The 26,620-nt window shown below is 52.0% G+C and overlaps 1 protein-coding gene and 1 pseudogene across 3 annotated transcripts; both read right to left on the reverse strand.

Moving 5' to 3' along the window:
* Positions 1 to 9,871: 9,871 nt before the first annotated feature.
* ADAMTSL4 (ADAMTS like 4) lies at positions 9,872 to 21,140 on the reverse strand. Of its 3 annotated transcripts, none has more exons than XM_044239119.1 (18): positions 21,042 to 21,140; positions 18,500 to 18,605; positions 18,262 to 18,319; positions 17,598 to 17,953; positions 16,694 to 17,375; positions 16,349 to 16,451; positions 15,467 to 15,603; positions 14,901 to 15,105; positions 14,490 to 14,662; positions 14,228 to 14,339; positions 13,939 to 14,124; positions 13,621 to 13,750; positions 12,653 to 12,857; positions 12,110 to 12,286; positions 11,624 to 11,830; positions 11,332 to 11,511; positions 10,901 to 11,045; positions 9,872 to 10,755 (listed from the first exon to the last, which is right to left on the reverse strand). In XM_044239119.1, the coding sequence occupies exons 2-18, from the start codon at positions 18,517 to 18,519 to the stop codon at positions 10,619 to 10,621; spliced, it is 3,213 nt and encodes a 1,070-aa protein (XP_044095054.1). In that variant the 5' UTR covers positions 18,520 to 18,605; positions 21,042 to 21,140; the 3' UTR covers positions 9,872 to 10,618. The 3 variants fall into 3 exon arrangements, with proteins under 3 accessions (XP_044095054.1, XP_044095052.1, XP_044095053.1); XM_044239117.1 differs by having other exon boundaries at positions 18,244 to 18,319; XM_044239118.1 differs by lacking the exon at positions 21,042 to 21,140 and adding an exon at positions 20,277 to 20,349 and having other exon boundaries at positions 18,244 to 18,319.
* LOC122899197 lies at positions 19,471 to 20,263 on the reverse strand (annotated as a pseudogene).
* Positions 21,141 to 26,620: the final 5,480 nt, after the last annotated feature.

Below are 26,620 nucleotides of genomic sequence, written 5' to 3' on the forward strand. Positions count from 1 at the left end.
AAAGGTGAGAATAAGTACATTAATTTCAGAAACCCTATCCTGTCTTTTTTATTTTCAGCTACCATGAAATGGAGCTGAATCACCATGGAAATGTGCAAATGTGAAGTTTGCATATTGGTTTCAAGCCCTGAGCACCATTAGTTTGTACTAATAGTACAAACAGGATTCTGTGCTTTTGTGCATTTAGAAGTTCATTTCTGCTTGGAAGCCCCTCTTTTTCTGGAGCCTCACTACTAGGAGATGGCAACTTTTTACCATTACAGAGCTGTTACACTAGTGCACTCCTAAGCAGAGGGTTGGAGGGAGGGCAACATTGGACCCAAGGGTGTAAATCTGGGCCCTTGTTGAGTTCTGTGCAGTGCAGTCGCTCCATTGGTAGGTTGTGCTGTGAAGCCAGTTCTGTAGTTGAACATAGGCTCAAATGGTAACTAGGTAACATGAGTCACTGAGGGAGTCAAAGTAATCAACACTTCCCTTCGTTTGACACAACCAGACTTTGTCTTTCAGTTCCTGTTTTTGTGACTTTAGAGCTCTTGCTTCATACTGTTTCCTTTCAGAAAATGTTAAAGCAGTTGTGACAGCTGGTATAATTTTACAAAAATTAAAGTGAAATAACTTGCACAACTGGTGTGTTGCATGGCTCCAGCCAGATGCTCAGAGCATGGGCTGTTAATTCCTGGAGTTTTAGAATGATCTGCTGTCTTAATTTATCCCTAGTTCTTTCTGGCCCCACTTGTTCAATGACAGAACTTTGTCTTCTTGAATCCTCCCACACTGTTCAAAGGCTTCTCCTTTTCAAGATTTGAAAATTTAACTGGACCAGCTTTGTAGTTTCAGAGTTGTTATCTTAGTTATGTGAAGCATATGGGAAGATGGGGGTTGGGAATGCAGATGGAACAGGCATCTGAGGATTCAGTGGGGGTTTGGGGGGGTTTATTTTTGTTTTGTTTTTTTTTTAGACTTCGGAATTTTGGGGGGCACCTACCTGGTTCAGTTGATAGAGCATGCAACTTGATCTCAGGGTTGTGGGTTCAGGTCCCAGGCTGAGCATGGAGCCTAGTTTAACGAAAAAAAAGTAAGGTACCTGACTGGTTGAGTCAGAGGAGTGTGTGATTTTTTTTTCTTTTTTTAAGATTTTACTTATTTATTTGACAGATCACAAGTAGGCAGAGAGGCAGACAGAGAGAGGAGGAGGAAGCAGGCTCCCTGCTGAGCAGAGAACCCGATGTGGAGCTCAATCCCAGGACTGGGATCATGACCCGAGCCAGAAGCAGAAGCTTTAACCCACTGAGCCACCCAGGTGCCCCGGAGTGTGTGATTCTTGATCTCCAGGTCATGAGTTTGAACCCTATGTTGGGTGTAATCTCTACATTTTAAATACATCGTTTTAAAAAGATTTTAAGTAAGCTCAGTACTCCATATGAGGCTCAAATCTTAAACCCCAAGATAAAGAGTCACCTGCTTTACCAACTGAGTCAGCCAATTGCCCTGAGAATTCAGTGTTCCTTACTCATGATTCTTGGGAGGTAAAAAAAAGAATACACATGGTAGGCTTTTGTTCCCACACTATACCTGGTTTCCCTTTGCAGTTCCTTTCTTTACCTGCATAGAATAATTGTTCCTGACTGGTGGGAAACCTGTTAGGACCAAGGATACTACTCCAGATTTTACCCCTTCCAAGTTTCCATTTTCATGGTGTATTTCTGCATTACTCACTTTGCCTGCTCTCATTTCCTGTAGTTTAAGAATGTTTCAACTCTGCAATGAGCTGGGACATTTAATGAGCTCTAGGCAGCCAGATGTTCGTTGGAGTCTCTTCATTTATTCATTACATGGCAGTGGACTGCTTGCTGTTTACCAAGCACTGTTGGACACTGAAATTTTAAAGGGAATAATTCTTCCTCAAGAAAGAAAAGTAGAGAACTGGGGTGCCTGGCTGGCTCATCAGTGGAGCATGCAACTCTTAATCTCAGGGTTGTGAGTTAAAGCCCCACACTGGGCATGGAGACTACTTTAAAAAAACAATAGGGAACAGTGGAGAGAAACATGACAGCTAATGGTAGAATGATCTTTGATTGGATCCTAGATGAAAACTATAAGGGACATGTGTACAGTTGAAGAAATTTTAATATGGACAATATGTTAAACGGTACTGTATCAGTGTTAAATTGAGTGTGTTTTAATTATAGTGTGATTGATTATGTAAGAGAAGGTTCTTGTTCTCAGGATATGTGCTGAAGAGTTGATTGTATTACAAAACCATAGAATGAGAAAGCCAGTTGTGGCAAGAGTCAAAGCTTAGGGGCACCTGGGTGGCTCAGTGAGTTAAGCCTCTGCCTTGGGCTCAGGTCATGATCCCAGGGTCTTTGGAATGAGGCCCCCAACAGGCTCTCTGCTGGGCAGGGAGCCTGCTTCCTCCTCTCTCTGCGCCTCCCTCTGCCTACTTGTGATATCTCTCTGTCAAATAAAATCTTTAAAAAAAAAGATGTCAAGGCTTACAGTCTTGTAGGAGTGACAACCATGGACAAAAATAGTTAGAATACATTGCATAAAGTGCCATGATAAAGATATTCTAAGATAAGGAGTGGGACAAAGTGTGACCACTTCTGGAAGCAGATATGGTCAAGGCCTCAAAAAAACATTTTTAGGGCCCACACTGGGCTCTGCTCAGCACAGAATTGGCTTGAGTTATTTCTCTCCCTCCCTCTGCTCCTCCCCCATATGCTTCCTTTCTCTGTCTCTAAAATAAATAAATCTTAAGAAAAAAAATTTAGGTTGAACCTTAATGAATAGGGAACAAAATGCACAAAAGTATGGTGTTAGGAAAGAACCTCCAGGAGCGAAGGGGGAGGGTGGGGAGATGCAGATAATTTTTTTCTTCTCATTTCTTCCCTCCCTGCCTTCCTTCCCCTTTACCATACATAGCCACTGAATGTAGTATCTGTTCAATTTCTTCCTTTTGGGGTCTTCTATAAAGGTAGTGAAAAACACTGGTGGAGGAAAAAAAAACGTGTCTTTGGTCTTGGAAGTCTGACTTGGGTGTAAATGACACAGATGGGTGGGTTGTGTTTATTTGGGAAGTAAAAAAGACAGACGCCATTGATTGTTTCCTCTGTCATGTTCAAGTGGCAGCCCTGAGTACACAGAGTCTCTGGGCTCACAGCTATCGCTGGATCTTGGCTGAAGGGCTGGCTTTGGCAAACCTGCTTTAGATCCAGTTGCTTTGAGTAAGGTTGTCTTAAGAGCCTCACCTAGAGTAAGTAGTTCACTCACCGGGGAAAGCAACCGACTTGAATGCAGACCCGAGAGTGCTGTGCTCTCTGCAGAAGACTTTGAGAATAAAGGACAGCCCTCAAAAGTTATTAAACTGGACCCCAAGATACTGAATGGTGGCTCCATGCTCCCTAATCCTATTCCCGTGGGAGACTCGATTACAGCTATTCCCATCCTAGTTAAAAAAACAGTTTGCTCTGACTGCCCAGACTTCCCCACAGGCTGCATTCTTGCCCATGAGCTCATTGTTTTGGCTTCTCTGTCTGTATAAATCCACTGCCAGTGCCAGAGGTCTCAGCCAGGGCCCCCTAACTAGCTGGGGCTGCATTCCATTCAGAATTTCGCCACCCCCACTTGGTTTTCTTCCCGCCCTCCTGTGGTCACATGTGTGTGTTTATTCAAGTTAGCCTGGGACAAGGTGTGCTGGGAAAGCCGGGCAAGGAAGCAGACAAGGAAAAGAATGTTTAACTGTTGTGTTTCATCCTGGATTTGATGACTTTTCCACTTTGATTACGAAACACCTCAGTTCTGTGCCCCTAAAAAAAAAAAAAAGTTAGTTTCTTTGCTAGTAAGAGGAGCTGGTTTCAAAAATTTTGCTACCCAGTTCAGTCTCCCCTACTTGGCTGATCTGACAGTGGTGTTCAGAGTTCATGAGGAGGTAGGGGTTTTATCTGGGAAACCTTAGCTTCGTGTGCATTTTACTCCTGAATCTCTATGCATCCCCATCCTCAGCTGCCACCTCCACTTCTGAGGTTGCCTGGAGCAATTCCTATCCCTCTCCTACCCTTGGTGGGAACCGTGGGGAGGAGGACAGCTGGGGTGCTGTAAAGAGCAGCTGTTAGGTTTCACTGCTTTGTTATTGACATTTCCTGAGAAGATAGCTTGTTTATTTCCTTAGCCCCTGAAAGCCCAGATCTAAGGCAAGGTGGGCCCACCCAGGCTGAAGGGTTTTGGGAAGGGCAATTCTCTCTTGTGGTCAAGTTTTGAATTAATACTGTATGCTTATGGCAGAATACGCCTTTCTAACCCTCTCTCTCTTCATTTCGAAAAACAAAACTGCAGACTGAGGTTGTGGGAGGTGACATGTCATTTCTCAGAAATCCCTCATCAGGCAAAGCAGAGAAACAGAAAGAGGGAAATAACTTTCATGTCGAAATGAAATGTTTTGTGTGTGCGTGTGTGTGTGTGTGTGTGTGTGTGTGTGTTTTGAAATGAGGTGGCTTATTTTCAGCTTTAAGAACAGCTCTGGAGGAGCTTGGTTATAATGGGGAGAAAGGTTTCTTGCCCTGGCTTCCCTGACCCCTTACCCCTCTTTATAGAGTTTGGTAGGTGGGGTCAAGTCTGAAACAGAAAAGGTCTCTGTATCTTCCTTCCCCATGATGAGCCATGTAGGATGTATCAGTGTTACTGAATCAAAGAAAAACTCCAAATACAGAATAAGGATTTGGTAAGCAATCCCAGATATAGGTTATTTTATTTTATTAAAGATTTTATTTTTAAGTAATCCCTGTACCCAATGTAGGGCTCAAACATATAACCCCAAGATCAGGAGTCACAGGCTCTACTGACTGAGCCAGCCAGACACCCCAGACATAGGTTATTTTAAAAAGAAATGCAGCTGCATTCCTTTTAAGGACAGAACTTTGAGAGATAAAGTTTGTCTAAGGGAAAAAGCTGTGACTCTAGTAATACCCAAGTGTAGGTTTCATGACAGTGTACCTTAAACAAAGACCATGTATATGTAATTATTTCCTTGGGGCTAAAATGCTGAATACATTTGAAAGTATTTTTAATTCCCTGAAACTTTGGGTTGAAAAAGAAAATTTAGATAGGATTTTCCTGAAATGCTGGCAAGTCATGAAAGGCATTTGAAAACAACAAAAACACTTACAGCTATCCAAGTTCTGGATCACTGCAGCCCAAATTACTGAATATTTTGATAAAGGGTACCTTATGGGAGTGAAATTGAGTAATAGAACAAAGGAATTAGGTAGAATTTGAAGACTGAAAAGACTACCTTAGGTCTCAGGCATTTGTTTTCTCCCCTATAAACTGGATTTAACTGTCCTCCCTATTTTATTATTGTGATGATTTAAAGAGAATATATACAATTGCTTTACCCTAAAGCACTTATCCAAAACATAGGGAATTTTAGGAAATGTCCCTTAAGGGTTTACTCTATTGGCCATTTCCAAGTCACTGAAGAAGCCACTAGGAAGCAGCCATCATTAGACAGGACCTTGAAAGGGTTCTACAGCTATATTGTGAAGGCCAGAGGTGACACAAACAGGATTCTCCATGGCCAGGTGGAGCAGAAGTTCAGCCAGATGGAAAAAGTCCCAGGGGTCTGTAAACTACCCGCCTGCCAACTCTGCCCTAGTGTCTATGTGGCCAGCAAGCTAAGTGTGATTTTTGTATGTTTCAGTGGTTGGGAAAACACTTTGTGACATGTTAACATAACATGAAATTAAAATTTCAGTGTCATAAATTTGATTTGAACACAGCCATGGCCTATTTGTTTACAGGTTGTCTCTGACTGCTTTTGTGCTACAAGAGCAGAGTCAACTGGTCACAACAGAGAGATACTATGGCCTATTCTGTGGTCCTTCAGAGAAAAAGTTTGCTCACTCCCCTACCAGAGCCAAAAAGGAGTCACATTATGTGATGCAAGACGCAGGTCAACCAGGAGTCAGTAGCAGGGTGGGGAGGGAGAGATGAAAAAAAGGAGGGGTACTCTGGTTCCAAGAGCAGATCAGTTCTGTCCCTCTGGTCAGTGGCAGGGCGTTTGGCACCATACCTTTTAGCCCACAGATCCCAGGGGCACAGTCTGCTCCATTTTAGGAATAATCCTACCATCTTTCCTGGTTTTTGTTTCCTCCTCAAAGTTCTATAGCGTTGTGTCTTTTTTTTTTTTCTCTTCAAAGTAAGCTCTACGCCCAGTGTGGGGCTCGAACCCACAACCCCAAACATACACTGACTGAGCCAGCCAGGTGCCCCTGTGAAGCTGTGTCTCAAAGAGATTCAGGCAAGGCACAGAAGAGTACAGCACTGCACATCTAACCCCAGGCAGGGACTTCCTAAATTGCACCCATCCCGCCTCTAACTACTGAGGTTCTTCCCCAGGCCACTCCAACAGTTCTCTGGTGCTGCCTGAGAAAATCCCCTGGTTTGTCAGCTTCTTACTACATCTCCCCTTCCCCTGAGGCCTGCTTGCTTCGCTGGGATCTGACTGCCATGCCTCATGCGCACCTTGTTCTGGACTAGTGTTACACATTCATCCCTCAAATTCTCTTTACCTTCAGACCTCAGCCCCAGAACACCCTCTAGATTTTCCCCAGTCTCCCGGGTCAAGGGCCCAAAGTCAGATTCAGAACTTGTGCTGTCTAGTTTGAGGTTAACCCAAACTGTTTATTGCTCTTGATAGACTCCGACTTAGGTACTTTCCTGAGGCTTTCCACTTCCTGTGGAAGAAGCCCCTCCCCTGCCCCCACCCTTTAAAGCTAACACCTCTTCATCACCTACCGGTGACAAATAAGCCCCCTCTTCTCTAACTCGCCCACCCAGTTGCCTCCCAGCTCCAGAGGTGGTGGATTTGAGGGGTGTTGGTAGGAGAGAGTGGGAACCTGGGAACCCCTACCACATACACCCAAACTACAGTCTCTAGTCTAGGCTGATTCTCTGTGTTTCAAGGAGAGGGGGCGGCTCCCTAACTCAGTTCACTCTAGTGCGGGAGCACGTTAAGTTAAAGTGAAGTGTTTAAAAAATAAGTAAAAATAGGGCGCCTGGGTGGCTCAGTGGGTTAAAAGCCTCTGCCTTCGGCTCAGGTCATGATGCCGGGGTCCTGGGATCGAGCCCCACCTTGGGCTCTCTGCTCAGCGGGGAGCCTGCTTCCTCCTCTCTCTGCCTGCCTCTCTGCCTACTTGTGATCACTGTCTGTCAAATAAATTTAAAAAATCTTAAAAATAAATAAGTAAAAATAAAATGAAGTCTCTATCTGTAAAACCAGGCAGAAGGGGAGAGTGAGAAATGAAAGAGGATCTGGTCAGAGAGAATCTGGAGGAGAGCTTCTTGCATGTTGTTCTCACTCTTTTCCCTCCCTCTCTGTCCCACTGTCTAGACCCTCCATATTTCTGCTCTCTAGGGCTCCTGACAGAAAGCCTCAAGGCTGGCCACTCACGCTTGGGGCAGCCCGTGGGCCCTGCGCTCTGCCGCACCCCTAGTTAGCAGGAAGGTGGAAGCTGGTTCAGTGAAGCGTGCTGGTCTCCACAGACCCAGCTGTGAGCACCTGCTTGCAGGGAGGCCCAGGCGGGTGGCGAAGTCTAGGAGATAAATTTAGTCTGAAGGCTGCTGCTTATCGAATGGGTAGTTACCCTGGGGAAGCTGGGAGGGGTGAGGGGAGAGGAATTCTGACCCAGCTGAACTGAGACCTCACAAGTTCACCCTCACCCCCAAGTACACTGATACAGAACCACAATCCCCTTCCCCCCGCAAGCACTCAGAAATGACGCTGGCCAGTTTCTGCACGCTTGATCTCTCTTGTGCATACCAAGATTGTTCCTATAACCTCCCCACCCCCACCTCAATTCTCAGGGGTCCACTTCCTCTGCGTCCTTCCCTAAATCCCCCCCCCCATATGCCAGACCTCGGGGCCACTCTACCACATCTCTCTGGCCTTGGCTCACAGCTTCCTCTCTCCCAAGTCCCTCTAGAGTGTTTCAGAGGTCAAAGGAGAGGTGTCTGGCCACACTACTCCCCTAGAAGGGACTAAGAAAAGGGGTTGCTCCGGGTCAAAGTCCCCTTCCTGAAAGCTTCCACACTGACCCCATACTGACTTAATGACCAGAGGAAAGAACCCTTAGGGGCTGCACCAAATCCTAGCTTTAAAGTGAAAGGGGAGGGGGCAACCCCCCAAACGAAAACCCATATTCTGAGAAGTCAGAGGCTGGTGGCTGTCAGGGAGCTCAGGGGCAACCACAAAGAGCAAGGAGGTGCTGAAGCTGGGGGTGCCCTAAGAGGGGCTGCGGCTGCGATCCCCACCTGTGATTGGTTCTCAGACTCGGGCCAAACTCCAAACCTGCCCAGCAACAGCCCTAAGAGGCCCTAAGAGGGAGGGGAACTTCGGAGAAGTCAGCTGAGCTGGGGCCACCGCCCAGGCTGCAGCTTCCAGGAATCGCTGGGAGGGCCCCAGCTAGTCCCTGCCACCCCCGCCCTCGGCCTTGGGACTCCGCCTTCTGCCCTCTGTATCTACTGGGCGGGGGCCGATCCCACTTCCCTCCCTTATCCCCCACATCTCTGATCCCCTTACAGGTTCACCCAGAGACAGAAGAGTATGTCTAGTAGCTCCTCTTAAGGCAGAACAGAGACACCGAGCAGGCACTTGTCCTTTTCCTCACTCCTTCCCCCAGGGTGAGTCAGTTTCATTTTCCTCTCCCTCCACTCCCTTGGCCTCCTTCCTCACCCATTTTCCTTCCAAGATGTTGCCCAAAGTCTTCCTTCTCAGCCACTTCCAACCCAGGAAAAGTCCCCAGGCAACAGCATGACCCCAGTCTGCTGCTAGAGTAGAAATCTTCTATCCTTGGGCAACTCTGGTATCCTTCACAGGGTCTTAGTGTGTTCAAGGAAAATTGTCATCACTGAGTTCAACTGCTTCCACAGGCCTTTATTAACGGCCTTACTTGGTCAGACTTGTAGAGATGCAGAGCTGGGGGAGGGATGCTTCCAATGGGGATGAATCTGATTCTGTTGCACTGCCCCCCTTCCTCTCCTAGACACAGGAACCCCCAGGAAATCTGGCTTCCAGAAGCAGAGATCTGGAACTCAGACCTCAGAATTGCGGAGGTCCGTACTATGGAATAAGCTGCCCGCTCTCATACCACCTTTAGCAAGCTATTTACCTTGAGCGATGACAAGACCGCATGAAGGGAGACTAGCATGATACATCTCTGAAGAATGTGTCTCTGGCAGGACATCCAGTACTGCCTTGGCTCCACCCTCGACCCCGCCCTAAGTCCCCTAGAGCCGGGCCAGGCCAGGCTCCTCCTCCTCCAGTCCTTTCCGCGGAGGGAAGCAGGGAGGGGCAGAAGTCACTTCCTTTCTCCCACCCTAGCAAAAGCAATAAACCGAGAGCTTAATGCGGAAATGGGAAATGAGGGCAGAAAAGATGGGTGAAGCAGGCAGGGAGGGCCAAAGAAAGAGAACAGGAGAAAAGACCCCTGCAAAGCCAACTGCTATTCAGCTCAGCCCCAGACGGAAAGCAGGGCTACTGGATTCGAAGAGACCTGACAGAAAGACTCAGTCTATGGAGAAACCCACCACAGGCCCTGCAGTTTTTCCTCAGCGCTGGAACCAAGCTCCCAACTCCATACCTAAAGTGGGAGAAGTGGTGACCTCTGGTGGTCGATGGCCAACCTGCAGGGCCTATGGTTGGCCAGGATCCCCTCCTGGGATTGGGGCTCACTTAACATCCTATCTGGGCCCAGACTCTCTCTGCCTGGGCTATAGGTACTATTCCCCCTTCCCACCGCTCATTCTGACCTCACACTGCTTGTTTAGGGCCCAGGTGGATGGGTTCCCATCAGGACAATAAAGAGCCTGTTTCTCATTTGTCATAATCATCTTTAATAAAAAATAAATTAGTTCTGGGGGGGAACCATTTTCGGAGGTGGGGAGTGGAAGCAGGGGCTAGGGTGTCTTGTTCTATTTTTTTCTTTTTTCCATCCTCTGCCCAGCTGGTCCCTGCTCTGGGGAGATAGTCTCTCTTCCTGGGGTAAGGCAGGGCTGGCAGTGGCTGACTCCCATCCCTAGCTGATTCTGAGAGGTAGGGATGGAGAGACTAAGTGTGGGGAGAAGGGATCAGATGTAAATGGTACTTTAGAAGAGGTGAGGCCTGAACATGAGAACTGAAGTTTAGGGCACAAAGTCAGGTTGATGGGGAGACCAGGTGCTATGCAGTTTGGATTACTAAGGAGCTGCAAACTTGCTTTCCTCTCAGCCTAGAAAAGTCTCAGGGAAACAGGCATCGTCCACTCTCCACTCCTCTTCAGTCTGTTTCACTTCTTTTTTTGAAAAATAGTATGTGTATGAGCACATCCACCCATGCAGGCCCCCAATACCCATGTGGTGCACGTGTGCACACGGACCATCACACCACACACACACACACACACACACACACACACCCAGCCACATATCTTGACAGTCGTCTTTGCCAGCTTCAACCACCCTAGGGGACATCCCTGATGAGACTAGGGCAGGCCGGAGAGCCAGAGAGTACAGAGTGGGCTGATGGGTGGGTGACTGATGGTGGCATGAGGAAACCATGAGGAGAGGGTCTCCTGTACCCATTTCAGGCAGGCTCTGGGGGAGAACGCTCCAGGACATGGGCACAAGAGCGGCAACAGGTGGCTGTGTAGTAGGGATAGACGCAGAGACGGGCCTGTACCACCAGGGGGCAATGTGGAGAGCTGTCCTTGCATTGATCATCTGGGGACAGAGGAGGCCAGTGGGCACGTCACCCAGACCCTTCCCTCTGGAGGTGCAGTGCCCACTCCCACTGGTCCTCTCTCATCCCTCCCATACTTCAGTCAACTCCACTGTTTGGGGGGTTGGTGGGGAAAGGGCTCTTTACCGGGGCGCTGGCTGCAGGGCTGGCTGTTACAAGGTCGTTTCCTGGAGGGCCGCAGGTGAGGAGGGCATCGGACGCTGAGGGTCTGGTTGGCGGTCAGACACTGGACCTCCCTCGTCTGAATACCCCCCTGGCAGGATCGAGAGCACTGCGGACACCCCGCTATCAAATCAGACCTTTGTTATGACCCAGGTTCCTCCTGACCCCCAGGCCACCTCCTTCTCTGAAAGTAGTGTGTGCATGTGGGGCCTCTCCTGAACATTATGAAATCCCACATGGACGGGGCCCACCTGTCCTCCATGTCTACATGGAAATGGGACAATGATAAACCGACTGCAGCTGGCCTCGTCCTAAGACACAGTGGGGATGCCATGAGAGGAGCCTCCCCTTCCCTGAAGTCCGCGCTTAGTAGGACAAGGGGCCCAGGCACTCACCGGACTCCAGGGCGTAGAAAACCATCGGTCCTGGCAGTCCTGCCCCTGACAGGGCTGCAGGGCAGGGGGCCTAGGCAGGTGGGAGCAGTTGCTGGGAGAAGTCACGTTGAACTCCATACCCAGTTTGGATACACAGATGATGTCTCTACGCTGTGTGCCAGAGCCACATTCTGAGGAGCACTGATGCAAAGGAAGGGGAGGGTGTGCAAGAGGAAGGGAGAACAGGGGTGACTCCTGCCAGCCCATAGGGACTCCCACTGATGGACAGCCCTGTCCCAGGCTTTTCACTCACCTCGGCCCAGGGCCCCGTATACCAGCACCACGTCATCTCACAGGGTCCCAAGCTGCAGGCACGCATGTCCGGGGGACGGCTTCCCGGTGCACAGCTCTGCTCAGTGGTCCCAGCTCCTGCTTCCTCTTGGCCTGCCCCACGGGACTCCCCACTCCCAAGGCAGACCACAGATCGTCGCTGGATTCCTGTCCCACACTCCGCTGAGCACTGTTGAGAAGGTGATGGATTTGGGGGGGAGGAGGAGGGGCTGAGGGTGATGTATCCTGGATCCCCAGAGTTAGGGGGGGCCCCGACTACCATCCAGCTAAGCGGAACCTGTCCTGGGGGCTGAGGACCCTAATGCAAGTTCTTCCTCACTTATATCGCAGTTCCCAGTACGAGTGGCATCTAGGGCTTGCTGAGTATATGCATACGGAAACGTGTTGGAAAGATCTTAGGTTAGGGGCACCAGGGACGCACGACTGGGACGAGGGGTGCAGGGCCCACCTTGGAGTTCCAGTCGCTGTGGAACCAGGCTGTGGTACAGGGCCCCATGTCACAGGCCTCTCTGCTGGGGGGCCGCGGGGGACCCGACGCACACTCCCTCTCGTTCACTTCATCACCGTTGCTCCCCACACAGCGAACCTGCCGGCTCCTCTGGCCCCGCCCGCACCGCACTGAGCACTGAGGGTAGGAGAGCCTCTGAAAGATTCCCAGACTTCCCCGCCCCCCTGACACCCCCGGCAACCCCCCCTCCCTGGACCCCCAGCTCCACGGCCTCTGAACCAGGACCTGCCTCTGACCCCTGACTGAGTGGTTCCATGACTTTATGGGCCGAGGGGCAGGCTGGTGGCTCTGGGCCCCCAAACCCTGTCCAGGGTCTTATTTGGATTTATAGATGGGGGCTTCTCAAGAGGTCTCGTTAGTTAAAAAAAAAAAAAAGTCTCTGCTAATTAAAAAGGACTGGAGAGACCACTGTGCCTACCCACGGGTGCCCGTTCACCTAGGCTCCTTCCTCACCTAGCAGCCTCCCTGCCAGGTCCCACTCACCTGGCTCCAGGGGGAGCGAACCTCCCAGTGGCCACAGAGGCGCAGCTGACAGGGCTGGGTGGCATTGGGCCGAGGGAGGTGTCCACAGCGCTCGGGAGGCACCGAGGAGCCGCCGCCCCCAAACTCCTGGCGGCAGCGCAGCTGGCGGTGCTGGGTGCCCGAGCCACAAGAGCTGCTGCAGGACGTCCACTCGCCCGCCTCCCAGCTGCGCGCGCACGGCAGACGTGGACGAGGCAGAGACACAGAGCAGGGAAACAGAGATGAGTAGTGGGGAAGGGACGACAGACTTGGGCTGGGGGGACCCACAGAGGGGAGGGGGAATCTTCATCACTTTGAGTCTGAGGTCCCTTGTGGGGCTCAGGCTGCCAGGGTTTTCTTCCTGTCTAGGGAATGTAAGCCTTTCTCTCTCTATCTTTTTTTTTTTTTAAAGATTTTATTTATTGATTTGACAGAGATCACAAGTAGGCAGAGAGGCAGGCAGAGAGAGAGAGAGGAGGAAGCTGGCTCCCTGCTGAGCAGAGAGCCCCGCGGGACTCAATCCCAGGACCCTAAGATCATGACCTGAGCCGAAGGCAGCGGCTTAACCCACTGAGCCACCCAGGTGTCCCCTTTCTCTCTCTTTTTTAAAAGATTTTATTTATTTATTTGAGAGAAAAAGAGTGTGTGCGTATAAGGAGGGGAAGGGGCAGGCAGAGGCAGAGGGAGAAGCGGGTTCCCCACTGAGCAGGGAGTCAGATGCGCGGCTCCATCCCAGGACCCTGAGATCATGCTCTGAGCAGAAGGCAGGCAGTCAGATGAGTGAGCCACCCAGGCATCCCAGGAATAGAAGCCTTTCTAATCAAATACTGTCACTGATCCCGTGAGCTGGGTGCAGAGCCCAGGGTGAGATCCTACGGCAGGTGGATGTGTCTGCCTGGGACAGCTCTCGTGCTCCTAAGACCCTAGCCCTCCCTGTGGGCCGTACTCACTATGGGGGGCATGGAGGACCATGGCAAGGCTCCAGGGGGGCTGGGGGCCTGGCGCCCATGGCACAGCTGTGTTCATCCAGCTCCTCCCCTGACTCACGAGAAATGCAGAGGAAGATGGGGCGCCAAACACCTGAAGGGGATGAGAGGGAAGCCACAGGAGGCAGGATGGCTCAGAGCTCAGTGGGGTCCCAGATGCTGGGATTTGACTTGTTACAGAGTCAAGGCATGGACCACAGTCCAGGGTGTGGGATCAGGAGTGCCAAGTCAGGGATGTGAGCTAAGGGTGCCAGGAATACAGGCTGGTGCATGAAGTCTCACCTTTTCCGCAGGATGCTGAGCACTCCGAGTGTCCCACTTGCTTCCAGTATCCAGCTGGAGACCCCAGGGGTGTCCTGGGATGGGGTGGAGCATGCATCTGGGGGATCCGCACCTGACGCTGGAGGGTGCCTGGGGTCCGGGCAGGGCGGGGCATCGAAGCGGGTGGGGGCTCCACCCTCAAAATCTCTGTGCAGGGACAGTTGCATAGGCAAATCAAATACCCCCCACTGCCTTGAAGCTCCCCTGGCAGCCCCTCCCCACCTCCTCGGTCTGGGGAGCAGAGTCTCACCTGGCTGGAGTTGGGGGAAGTGGGGCTCTGGGGTGGTGCTCCCAAGGTCTGGAAGAACTGAAGAGATAATATACTGATAAAAAATGCCTGGGTTCTCCTCCTGAAAGATCACCTGGGGAGAGAGAAGATAATGAATTGTCTGGGGGAGGAGGCTGGGGGGCATACTGCTAGCCTTCTCCGCCATCTTGTGCCCCACAGCTTTGCCCCCAGAGGGAAAGGCCCCCCTCTCCAGCAGTCCAGCTTTCCCAGGCCCCAAGCTCACATAGACATCCACAGGCTGGGTCGTGGGGCCTTTGGCTGACAGACTCTCCCCCTTGCCCTCCTCTCGGGAAGGCCGGTTGTATAGGAAGACAGTTCCACTGGCCGTGTAGGACCCAGGGGGATCCACGGCCCAATTTCCATTGATGATGGACTGGCCCCCAGGGCCTCGAAGGGCTGAAGATTGGAGGTCAGGGCACAGGGTCAGTCATAATGTCCTCCACCTACACCCCACTTAGCCACAGAAAGCCCGATACCCCGCACTCTCTTGGCTTCCTCCCACCTCCGCAAGGGAAGGAGCCCCTGACTTCTCTCTGCTTGGCCCATTTCCTGTGCTCAGTGGGGTTGTGGAGGGCTGAACCAAGAGACCAGGAGTGGAACAGGACCCAAGACTCGGAGAATCTGGAGAGCTCACCAAGATAGTTGGAGCTGGACCGGAGCTGGGCAATCTGGAGCTGCGTGGCTCCGGCAGGAATTGACAGGATCTTCTGATAGCCCAGAGGGCCCCCCCGGTCTGTGAGGTTCCCTGAGACGAGGTGGCAGGTGGAATCATCCCCTCCACAGACCCCACAGCCATCTGGACGCCTGCCAGAGCCGAGGATCCCATCACAGCCGGGGCTCTGGGGGAGAGTGAGGCAGGGGCTACCTGAAGCCAGACCCCTCCGCACCCTGCCTGGTCCTCTCGGGACCCTCCAGCTCACCCTGCATCTCGATCTTTACACTGTGAGGGAGAAGATGTTCCTGTGCCAGCCCATCATCCCCAGCCAGCCTCAGGGAAGTGTGCACGCGCCTGAGGGGTTCCTTCCTGCAATTCACTTCTGGCTCTGCTCTCACCTCCAGCTGGGTAGGTGAGAACTTTCCTTTTTGCAATGTCAGCCTGGGGTTTTGTTTCTGTGATGATGACTGAGGAGACTGTGCGCATGCCCACGTGTGTGCACGCGTGTGTGCACACATACACACACGCACTCCATCCTCTCTCACCAGACAGCGTCCAGCCACGCAGATATCTAGCCCTCCAGGCTGACACAGGGTCCCATCCTGGACCTTTTCCGTGTGACGGACATAGAAACGGAAGCCACGGGGACGGCAGTTCAGTTCACAGCGTTGAGAGCCCTGAACTAAGAAACAGGGTGGGAGAGTGGTTAGCTGGGGTCCCGGCTGGGAGGCTGACGAAGGTCCCATTTTGGCTATAGGACATCCTGAGCTCGCCTACGTCGCCATGGATGGAGGGAAAAAAAAAATTCTGTATTCTGAAAGGTTGCTTTGAGGGTCATACAAAAACTGAGTCAGGTCAGTTGAGGTCACTGAGATCAGCAAAGGGGTTGTGAGCTGTGAGAGGGAACAGATTCCTGAAACCTATGATTACATGAGCTCATGAAGGGGTTTCTTGGCGTTGGGTTAACACAGGCCGAAAATTAAGTGGACAGTAACTTGGGAACAAGTGGTCTAGTATGAGCTAGGGCCCACGGTACACCCCCACTCTGATGTCATCACCGGACAGGATCTCTCTGGCCATGCCCTCCTCCTGTCAGGTCCACCTCCTGGGATGGACTTCTTCCTGGAGGAAGGCAGCCATAGGGCACTTCTGTATACTCCCTCTCCCAGCCTGATCCCTCTGCGGGGTTAACCCTCACCATCTGACAGCTGGGCCCTGTCGGAAACCCACTCCCCTTTCCCGGCCTGTGCTGTCTCTTCACCCCAACCCTGAGAAATAAGAAAGAAAATATTACACAGAGGAGAAATGCAAGGGCCTACAGAAATAGAGAAATAGAGGGGTTGGTGTCTTCCTCTCTCCATCATCCCCCAGTCTGAAACCAGCTCATCTTCCCAGGGTGGGGGGTGGAGGGGGGCTGGAAACCTCACCTTCGGTAAAGGGCTCCCACTGGTAGAGCTGGCCCATGAACTCCTGGGAGTCAAAGGCGGCACACTGCTGGGCCCGGGGGTCTGGCTGCTCAGGGGGGCAGGGCTGAGGTGGGGGGATACAGAGGAGTCAAAGCTGGGGAGGAAAATGGGGGTATGGGTCAGGGCTGGATTTGGGGGTGTGGGATTTCAGGTCTGTGGAAGAGCTCCAATGCCCCTACCCTGAGGAGGTCAGATGCCAAGGCCCTTCACCCTCAGGTCCAGATCTGACAAGCTAAGGACCCAGACTTAGGGCCAGGGAAGCAGAAGTGCAAGTCTGGAGAGGGGATGGTCCAAGGAAGAACTCACCGCTTGGCTGCAGGCTCTCAGCTGCTCACTCTCCCCAGAACACCTTGGCACAGGGCTATTGGGAGCAAAGAGGCTCCAGAGCGAACTGGAGGGGGGGCCATCATTCAGCAGAGGCAGCCAGCCATCTGGATAGTGGGGGGCAGGCTCCATGAGGTACCCATGGAGATTGCCCCCAGGTTTCCTGTGCTCCTGGCTCTGGTGGCCTCTGCCCCGAGGGACAGAAAGGAAAAGATTAGGGTATCTCTCAGCCACCTGGAGACTGGCCGAACCCTGAGAATCTGGCATTCTTGGCTGAGGGGACACATGGAAGGAGTTACTTTCTCCTGGGTAGGGGATGGACGAGGCAGGCTCTGTGCCAGAGGCCTGGGCTCTGGGGTGGGGCTGCGTGGGGAAAGACCTCGTTCTAGAGGGCACTTCTGTCTGAGTAGTTTCAGGGCTTGGCGGTTCTGCTGGGGGGTGTGGGGGGTGGGCAGAAAGTTCTGTAGGAGGGAGCTGAGTTTGAGCTGTGTGGTTTGTGGAGAATGGTTCTGTTCTTGGAGTCAGGGATGGAAGATCTGAGGTCTGGGAGGTCTCAGCTCTGGGCAGTCTCTGGGGGTGCCTGCGGTTACGATGCAGTGGCAAAGCAAAGGGCACTCTCCCGTAACCAAACATTCCTGGCTTGATGGGGTCTCGAACCCGGGACCTGAGAATGTGTAGCAGACATGGGGTCAGAGCTCTGGCCAACTCCTACCCAGCCTTCCCAGCCTACTTCTAGCACCCAAGATAAGCCTCCCTAAGCCCTGCATCCTTTGCTCCCTTTCCTTCATTTGCTAAGCCCCGCCCCTCAAACAAGGCCCCGCCCTCCCTTGAAGCCATACCCCTCACAGACAGGCTCCGCCCTCCCCCTCGAAGCCCCACCCCTCACCTCCGAGCTCCTGGAATCTCCCGGGTTTCTGCTCTCCCTAGTTGGGAAGCAGGACCTCGACGTGGGCCACCTCTTCCCCGAGGCTGTGGCCTGTAAAGGGGGAGGGTTCCTCGGGAAGTCTGAGGTCTGGGGCTCTGACCCCGGGGGAGCAGGGCTTCTGGATGTCTTGGGGGCCGGGGTGGGAAGGGCAGGTCCTGGTGGAGTTGAGCTGTAGGGAGCTGACATGTCCGGCTCCTGCGCTGCACCCCAACTCCACAGGGCTGGGAGCAAGAGGCCCACTGCTCCCAAGGACCCCAGACACCCTCAGGGCCCTGACCCTCCTCGGGGAGTGTCTGAAGAGAGTGTCCAGACAACACCTATGTGAACAAAAAAGTCAGACAAAATTAGAAGGATTTTCGAGGGAACTGTACAGGGTATCTAGTCCGGGACCCGAGGGTGGGGGCAGTTGTTACTGGTCCAAGGTCAGAGTCAATAGCAGGGGTGAGACTTGATATTGTTTGGCAAGGAGTTAGCTGGGGATGGGGGTGGGGGGGTGGGAAGAGAAGGCAAATGTGAAAGGCGCCATGTTTTATCAGAAGCTTCAGAAAACGGGACGCCCGGCCTGAAGAAGTGGGGTGGGTGCTAAGGAGGATGACAGTATCACAACCTCTGGTCCCTGGCGCACCTCCTGATCCAGGCCGAGCTCAGGGAGGGACAGAAGCAGCATCAGACACAACTGAGGCCTGCAAACCAGCCAGAGATGGTGTTATGACGCTCCCTCCCCCTCAGCAGGCTCCCCACATCCTAATGCCAGCTTCTCAGAAAGCAGATGCTTCTTATCACTTGCCCCCGCCCAGGACAGTAATGGCCTTCCCTCACTTGCAGAGACAGAGCCGCCCCTCTGCCGGCAGCCCCACACTTACCTGCCCGCCCACTTCTCCATCGCTCCTCCCTCGATGCCCCGGGGCCTGGGAGAGGGGACCGGAAGTAAACACACTACTCAGGCATCTGGGTTGGAGTGGGCTCGCTCTGTAGGGACAGAAGCCTGGTGGTTACCTCTCCAGGCTCCAGAAAGCCAGGGGTTGGTAGGGATGGCTCCTCAGAAGGACATCTCCCAGTGAGGATGGAGGGGTGGAGGAAGACTGGCCCACCCCTTTATGATCCTAAGGGTAACAGCGGGAAGTAATGCTGCCCTTTCCTGTCCACTAAGGCTAGAGGGTGGGGGGTCTGACCTCAACCTCCCAACTGTGGCACAGTCCCCTCCCCTCAGCCTGCAGGAACTTTTCACCTCCTCCCTCCTCTCAACTAGTGACTGTTTACCGGCCAGCTCAGGCCACACATGCACACGTGTCTTCCTTAAGATTATTTTTTATTTCGTTTGCCTCCTGCCGTCTGGAAGGTCCTGGACGGTTAAGGAAGGCATGGGTGAGGACAGCAGATACCCACTCTAAGGAGCTAAGAGGAAGTCCCTTGAGGTTTCCTGTTCTTACTTGCCTCCCAGCCTTTTCTTCCGTTTTATTTTAACTAGGCTCCTTCTGGAACTCCGTGGCACATCTCTGCTGGCCTCACTTTGTAGCCAAGAGATAAACTAAATGGGCTGATGCTTTAATCTCTTAGAGAACCAGGTGATTTTCCCATTTTATTCAACCTCCCTCTAGGGACCAGCGTCCCTCAGCACTGGTTCAGTGAGGGCTCATTTCAGGCCTGGTGATGATGGGCTGGGGGAACCTGGGAAGGAGAGATGCAGCCCTTGCTCCCCAGTCATAGTCCTATCATCCTGAGGAGCCAGGAAGTCCATCCTGAAGTCTAGCTTTCATCATCAGGGAGTGAGGCTTGGAACCCTAGCCTGGTCTCAAAGCCACCGATTCCCCAGTCCTCTCCAGCCCCTTGCTGCTCAGTACGAGCCCTTCCCACCCCCACTCCTCAACCCGCTCTTAGTTCTGCTTTCCAGGAAAAAAAAAAATGTTTCTGTTGGATCTGAAAGGCACCCGGGAGAGGAATCCAAGGAGCTAATGCCGAGGTGGGCCAGCTTAGGGGCAGGAAAATGACAGAGGGAAGGGCAGGAATGTACTTGGGGGTAGCAACACTCTCAGTCCCACTCCCCTCCCTGAGACCCCAAGACCTGGAAGTTTGGGGGGGGGTGGTTTGCAGAGGCTGAGCCTGAATGCCCAGGGTCACCTCAGCTGTTTCGGGCTAGGAAGGGGTTGCTGATGGCTGCTCCTTCCCCTGGCTGGGCTAGCCACTGAGGTCAGCAACTCCACCCTGATGGGGGCGTAGGGGTTCCAGAGAAGGGCCAACGGTCCACCCAATCCTTCAGCTCTCTCCCTGGCCCTGTTGCTTGAGATCAAAGAGGAGAGATGGGGCTGATGGTCACTGTCTGCCCCTTCTGTACTGCTGGGTACCCTCTCCACTCCCTCTCAGGCTCTGCTTCTCTCTGCCCCCCTCAGCACCGCCCCCCCCATCTTGCTGTCTCTCTCTCTATGGGTCTACCCAGTACACATAATCCTGTCCTGAGCTGGGTTTGGCTTTGGCAGTTCCCTGGAGAAGTGAGGGGTGGGGGGTGGGGGTGACGTGAACTCCTGAAGCCCTGGCCAGGCCTGGCTCCCTCTCTGGAAAAGTCCTACCCCACCCCCTGCACAGCTGGGCAGGGGACCCACACCCCCTCCACTGCAGAAACAGACACACATTTGTGCTCCTCACCCCTTTTCATGTTCCTCATCTGGTGTGTCTCACTGCCCAGGGTGAGGAAAGGAGAGGTCAAAAGTGGTCATCCCCGTGGCCGGACACTGGTCTGGACAAACCTGGGCCCCTCCTGGCCACACCTCCACACCAGCCAGTGAGGATCAAGGAGGACGACCTGGGCAGGGCTAACCCCTTCAACCCCAGAGGGACCCATTTCTGGAAAATGGGCTGCTGCTGCAAGGGAGAGGGTAGGACAGCGTGTTTCAGGGCTGGCTGGAGAGTCCCTGCCCTGGGTCAGAACTCCCTGGTCCTCACTGTACCCTCCATTCATGGGTTTTGGAGGACGATCCAAACAGGTGTCCTTCCCTTCCAGTCATCAGGCTTTGCCAGATCAAGGGCACCCCTGCGCAACCCTCCCAGCGTCCCTGACCCCAGCTCCTGGATTTACGGGGGTGACAGGGGCACACATCCTCGAAGGAGGCGCCGGCGCGTGCGGGGAGGTCCTGGGTATGTTTTCCAACTTTACTCCGTGACTTAGTAGGAATTTTGGCTGATTCTCCGCCCGGGTGATGGGGCCAGAGTTCCACAGGATCCGAAACCCCCTCCCCAGGAATTCGACCCCAGGAACTAGAAGATCTTCCGAGGCTACAGAGGCCGGGGTCGCGGCTGGGGCACGACCGCGGGACGCGGGGAGCTGGGACTGCGCGGGCGCGCGCGGCGGGGGCTCTAACGGGACCCGGGAGAGAGGGCGGCCAGGACCGGGGGTCCCGGCGGGGTCTGTACCTGCTCTGCGCGGGCCCCGGTGGCCCGTTAACCCTTCTGTGCCCGGGCGCTCCCTGGAGGCAGCCTGGCTCCGCGGCGGCCACTCCGGCCCCTGAGCCGGGCTCGGGACACTGCTGCCTCTGGCCGCGGCTCCGCCCCCGCGCCCGCCCCCGCCCCCGCCCCCGCCCGCCGGCGCCCCGCCCGCCACGCGCCCAGCCCGCGTCCCTCGGCGGCCCCACACCCGCTGCTCGTCTGGGCCACCCACCCCAGGGCTGCGGGCCTCGACCACCCCCGCGTGCCGGGCTCCAAACCACGGCTCGGGCGAAGCCGTGGCGGTCCCTACCCCCTGCGGAGGCAGCCGTAGCTGGGCTCGTGCGCTGCACCCGGCCGGGGCTCCGGACTCCGAGACCCCGGCTTCCCGAGCCGGGTCGGCGCGGGCTGCGCAAGGGGCGCCGAGCGGCGTGGGCGAGCCCCGCGCAGAGAGTTGCTGCGCGCTGCAGCGGGATGAGCCATGGGACCCCGGGCCGGCGGGTGTCCCCGCGCTCGCCTTCCTGAGAGCCCGGTTACCCCTGCCTCTCCGGGACTGGGCTGCGAGCTGTGTGGTGTGACTGCTCGGAGACCTCCATGAGCCTCGGTTTCTTTATCCACAAAATTTTACACATGGGGCGTAGCAGAAAGAATGCGCTGACCTGTGAGTCATAGAATCTGGATTTGAATCTTAGCTCCCTCCAGGAGCAGCTCCGTGATCTTAGATGAAGATTCCCACCTTTCTGTGCTGCAGTTTCCTCATCTGTAAAATGGGACTAATCTGATAACTATGACAAGGTTGCAGATATGTCTGTCCACCCGTAGCTGGAGGAATGCACCCCAAACCCGGAATGGGTGGCAACACCTGCGGAGGAAAAATTAGGCTTTTGCTTTTTTTTTTTTTTTAAGATTTTATTTATTTATTTGACAGAGAGAGATCACAAGTAGGCAGAGAAGCAGGCAGAGAGAGAGAGAGGAGGAAGCAGACTCCCTGCTGAGCAGAGAGCCTGATGTGGGACCTGAGCCGAAGGCAGCGGCTTAACCCACTGAGCCACCCAGGCGCCCCGGCTTTTGCTTTTTAGTCCATACGCCAATGACAGGAGCATTATCTATGTTATTAGCTTTGTTAATAAAACAATAATTTATACAAAATGGCTGGCATAGAGAAGAAATGGTCACTACTATTTAAAATTTTTAATTGCCATCTACTTGTGAACCACAGTCGTGCATTGTTGAGTCTACTCAGTATTTTCTTCTCTTTCTTTCTTTTAGATTTATTCATTTATTTCAGAGAGAGAGAGACAGGCGGGCAGACAGCACTAGTGGGAGGGCCAGTGGAAGAGTGAGAAAACTACTCAAGCAGTCTGTGCTGAATGCAGAACCAGGACTCTGGGTTGGATATCAGGACATTGAGATCCTGATCTGAGCAAAAGCCAAGGGTGCCTGGGTGGCTCAGTGGGTTAAGCTGCTGTATTTGGCTCAGGCCCTGATCTCAGGGTCCTGGGATCGAGTCCCGCATCCGGCTCTCTGCTCAGCCGGGAGCCTGCTTCCCTCTCTCTCTCTGCCTGCCTCTCCATCTACTTGTGATTTCTCTCTGTCAAATAAATAAGTAAAATCTTTAAAAAAAAAAAGCAAAACAAAAAAAACCCAAGACACTAAAGCTTAGTGGACTGCACCCCCCAGGTGCTCAGTATTTTCAAACTTTTGTTTTTTACATTGACTTTTCAATATTTTAAAACCAGATATTTCATAGCTTCTCTTGAAAAACAAAAACATGGGGGCGACTGGATGGCTCAGTCGTTAAGCATCTGCCTTCCACTCAGGTCGTGATGGAGGGGGCAGTCTTCGGATCCAGCCCCACATCCGGCTCCCTGCTTGGTGGGAAGCCTGCTTCTCCCTCTCCCATTCCCCCTGCTTGTGTTCCCTCACTCGCTATCTCTCTCTATCAAAAAAAAAAAAAAAAAAAAAAAGTTTTTAAGAAAAAAAAAAAAGAGGGAGGGTGCTGCCCAGGTGGCTCAGTGGGTTAAAGCCTCTGCCTTCAGCTCAGGTCATGATCCCAGGGTCCTAGGATCCAGCCCGCATCTGGCTCTCTGCTCAGCAGGGAACCTGCTTCCTTTCTCTCTCTCTCTCTCTCTGCCTGCCTCTCTGCCTACTTGTGATCTCTGTCTGTCAAATAAATTTTAAAAAAATCTTAAAGAAAACATAAAAATAGAAGTTCCAGAAACAACCTCTTATATCCCACAAAATCATAGGGTCCCAGGCGCCCACACCTAAGGATTCTAAAGCACCTTTTTGCACTTGGTGCTGAGGACACAGAAGACAGTATATGGCCTCAAGCAGCTGGGTCTAGTTGGAGACAGCTAGCCATGGGGAACTAAACACTTGAACTCAACAAAAAATAAATGTTATCTGGAAAAGATGAGGAAAGGGAAAATACAATGTGCTTTTAAAATGTAAGAATTGTTTCCTTATTTGAAACTCAGCATGCATATTTTGTTTTCTCAATAAATCCTTACATTCTTTCCAGACAAGGACTATTTAGGCTACTTTGTATCATCTCTATTTTTTCATACTTTGTATTTGTGCTTCCCACCCACCCACCCCCCGTATTTGTAGGGTTAAAATAAATATTTGAATTGGAATGTTACAGAACAAATGAGTCCCAGGTGCCCAGGCCCTCTCTCCCAACTTTTCACTGCAGCTCAGAGGCCTGTGGGCAGGTAGGTAAGCCAAGTGGGGACACCAGAGACTGCTGTGATTTTCTGGGGATTCAAGACCATGTTGCGAGAGCTTCTGTATTTTGTTTTTGTTTTTTTTTTTTTTCAGGAGAAGTTATACCCTGGTTTGAAAATATTGAAAAGTTATTAAAAACTTTCTTAGGACAGTAAGTACACTCCACAAAACATGACTATTGATCAGATTTGTCTACAAGCCTCAAATTTGTGCCTCTCCTTAAAACATCTTTAGCAATGGTCATGTGTTCCTAAAGAGCTTGGGGAGATAATGGGTTAATGCTGCCCTCCCAGGAAGGCTAGTTTATCTAGGGACTGTTGATGATACAGTCCTAACCCAGAGACATATTTATAGACCTGGGTTTGGAGGGGAAGCCCCTTTGCTCAGAACTTAGAGCACAATGCAGGTGACGAAACACCCAGCCCACAGGACCAGAGGAAGGTATTTTAGGTCAGGGATCTTTCAGTGCCCGGGGAATGACATCCCATCAGCATTGATTTATCTAAGAGGAGGCAAACTGCGGAACAGGAGGGAGCCTGGGAGAGGAGGGAAAAGATCTGCCTTTGACATTTGCAACTGCCATGAACTGAAGGTCAGAAATAGTCCTTTCCATTAAGAAGTGGCTGTGGACTGAAGAGCCCACAAGATTTACTACAGCTGTCACCTCCTGTGACTCGGTGGTCTGAAAATATCGTACAAAGGAAAGAATTTCCTATGGCTCAGCAACTTGTGAAGTACCAGATTAAATCTGTGGACATTGCCTCGAGGATAAAAAGAAGTGTTTTTCAAAGATTGTGTGAGAATTAGATGTTCACCCAAAAGCATCTGTAGAGATAGGACAGATAAAAGAAAAAGAGGGGGACAGGCTGAGTATCCGTCTGACTTTGAACTTAACACAGCAGTTTAATGATAATAGAGCTAACATGTATGTGTACAGCACTTACTCTGTGCACGGTGCTCATCTTAACAGATCTGCAAAGAACAACACAAAGAGAAAGGCAGTAGTCTGCCCCAAATCTCACAGGTAGAAGCTATTTTCTGTATATGCATGTATGTATGTACAGATTTTTGAGAAATTTAGCTGAGTTGGCTTAATCATTTTTTTTCTAGTATTAGATTAAGGGAGCTGTGTTTTGAAGTAAGTAAAAATTTTAACTGTTTCCTGTGAGACATTGTCCTTATTCCAGATAATGTTGCTGTGTATAGGTGGGCCCAGGAACCCGTATGAAATCATCTGTCTTTTGGTTTGTGGTCACAGTAACCATTTTCAGAAAGCCTGGTGTTGGCTTTTCTGCCTCTCGGAATCACGGTTTGCTCAACTCCTTTGTTCCAGAAGAGCCGCTCTTTTCCCAATCGCTACACACCAGGCTGGTCTCCAGCTGTTGATTCCCAGTATCCTGTCACATTGGTTCATGCTGTTTTCTTTCACTGAGGCCATTCTTCTGACCATTAGGCTTTGCCTTGGCCCATTTAGCTCACTTCCCACAGGTTATTAAAACAGCCGATTGTGACCTTTTCCCTGCAAGGAACCCGGTGGGTGGGACCACTGGGCACCTCACCCTGCACATAGCAGGCATTTAATAAAAGCTTATGGGATGAGCCCATGAATGAGAAATAGGGAGCACCGTCTTAGCTCTGGCCACCTTCTAGCTCTGATAGCTGTCTTGTCCTAGCATGGCTCCAGGGGCTCTAGGGTCATAAAATGACGCAGAAACAGAATGTGACCTGTTTGCTAACAGCAAACAAGGACCAAGGACCAAGGACCAAGACACAGTGGGACGCTCTGGTTTCCTAGTCACTGCTCTGGAGACATTAAATGTGCTCTGAAACTCCCAAAGTTAGAATTCTTCTCAATTTGAGTTCCATATTTCAATCTAATAGTGCCCCTCAGGTAGGTCCCTGGTCCTCGGTGACAGACTTTTCCTCAGTACCTCCCTGAGCACGTGTCTGTCTGTCCTTCGGCATTCTACAGACCGGACACACTCAGCAAATGTCAGTGGAATCGAGTGAATTGATTGGACAGAACTTGGCAGCCATTAGGTTTATAATATTGTCGATACTTTCACAACCGTGTTAAGTGGTTTGGGATCATATGCATATCTTCTTCCATATGTGTTTGAGACATGGCCATAAAGCTAGGGCTTCTGGATCAGTCCTCTGAGATGTTTGTGGATATTCATTGTCTGCTAAGTTGGAAGATTTCTCAGGCCATATCCTCTGTGATAGTCTCCACACAACCAATTTAACAGGTTTAATAAAGTGGTACCTGTCTCCAGGGATGGGAAGGACTGGCCAGCACCTGTCCCTCTGATGCAAGCTCCCAATCAGTCTTGTCATTAGGATCTTAGAGAACATTCAAAAGTATCCACATGCCCTTGCAGCTACCAGGCCCTGGGGAGCCCACGGTGGTCCGAGCTGTTGCTGCCACTGCGAGCTGGTGATACTCGGCACCTGGTCCTGAAGGGACTCCAGACTCCAGTTCCTTTTTTTGCCATTTGGGGACCTGTGTGGCCTCAGGCATGCGCGGCTTCAGCTTTGTCATCTCTAAAAATGGACTAACAACAGTGTGCAGCTTCTCTACTTCATAGGTTATTGTAAAAACCAAAATAAAGATGATAGCATGTGTATGTGAGCTCAGAGTCCTGTACAAAAGGTGGTCAGAGTTATGGTTAACGATGCTGTTCAAATTGTTTTCCAGCTGACGTGCCTTACAGATCAAGACTCTGCCCTGTGTGAAGACTTACAAGCTGTTCTGTCTAGAGGCCCCGAGTTCTCTGCCCAGCATGACTCAGCAAGGACTTGCCAGAGATAAAGTGACATATTCGTGTGTTCTCTCAGCA

This window comes from Neovison vison, chromosome 2 (genome assembly GCF_020171115.1).
Source record: "Neovison vison isolate M4711 chromosome 2, ASM_NN_V1, whole genome shotgun sequence".
Taxonomy (NCBI): Eukaryota; Metazoa; Chordata; class Mammalia; order Carnivora; family Mustelidae; genus Neogale; species Neogale vison.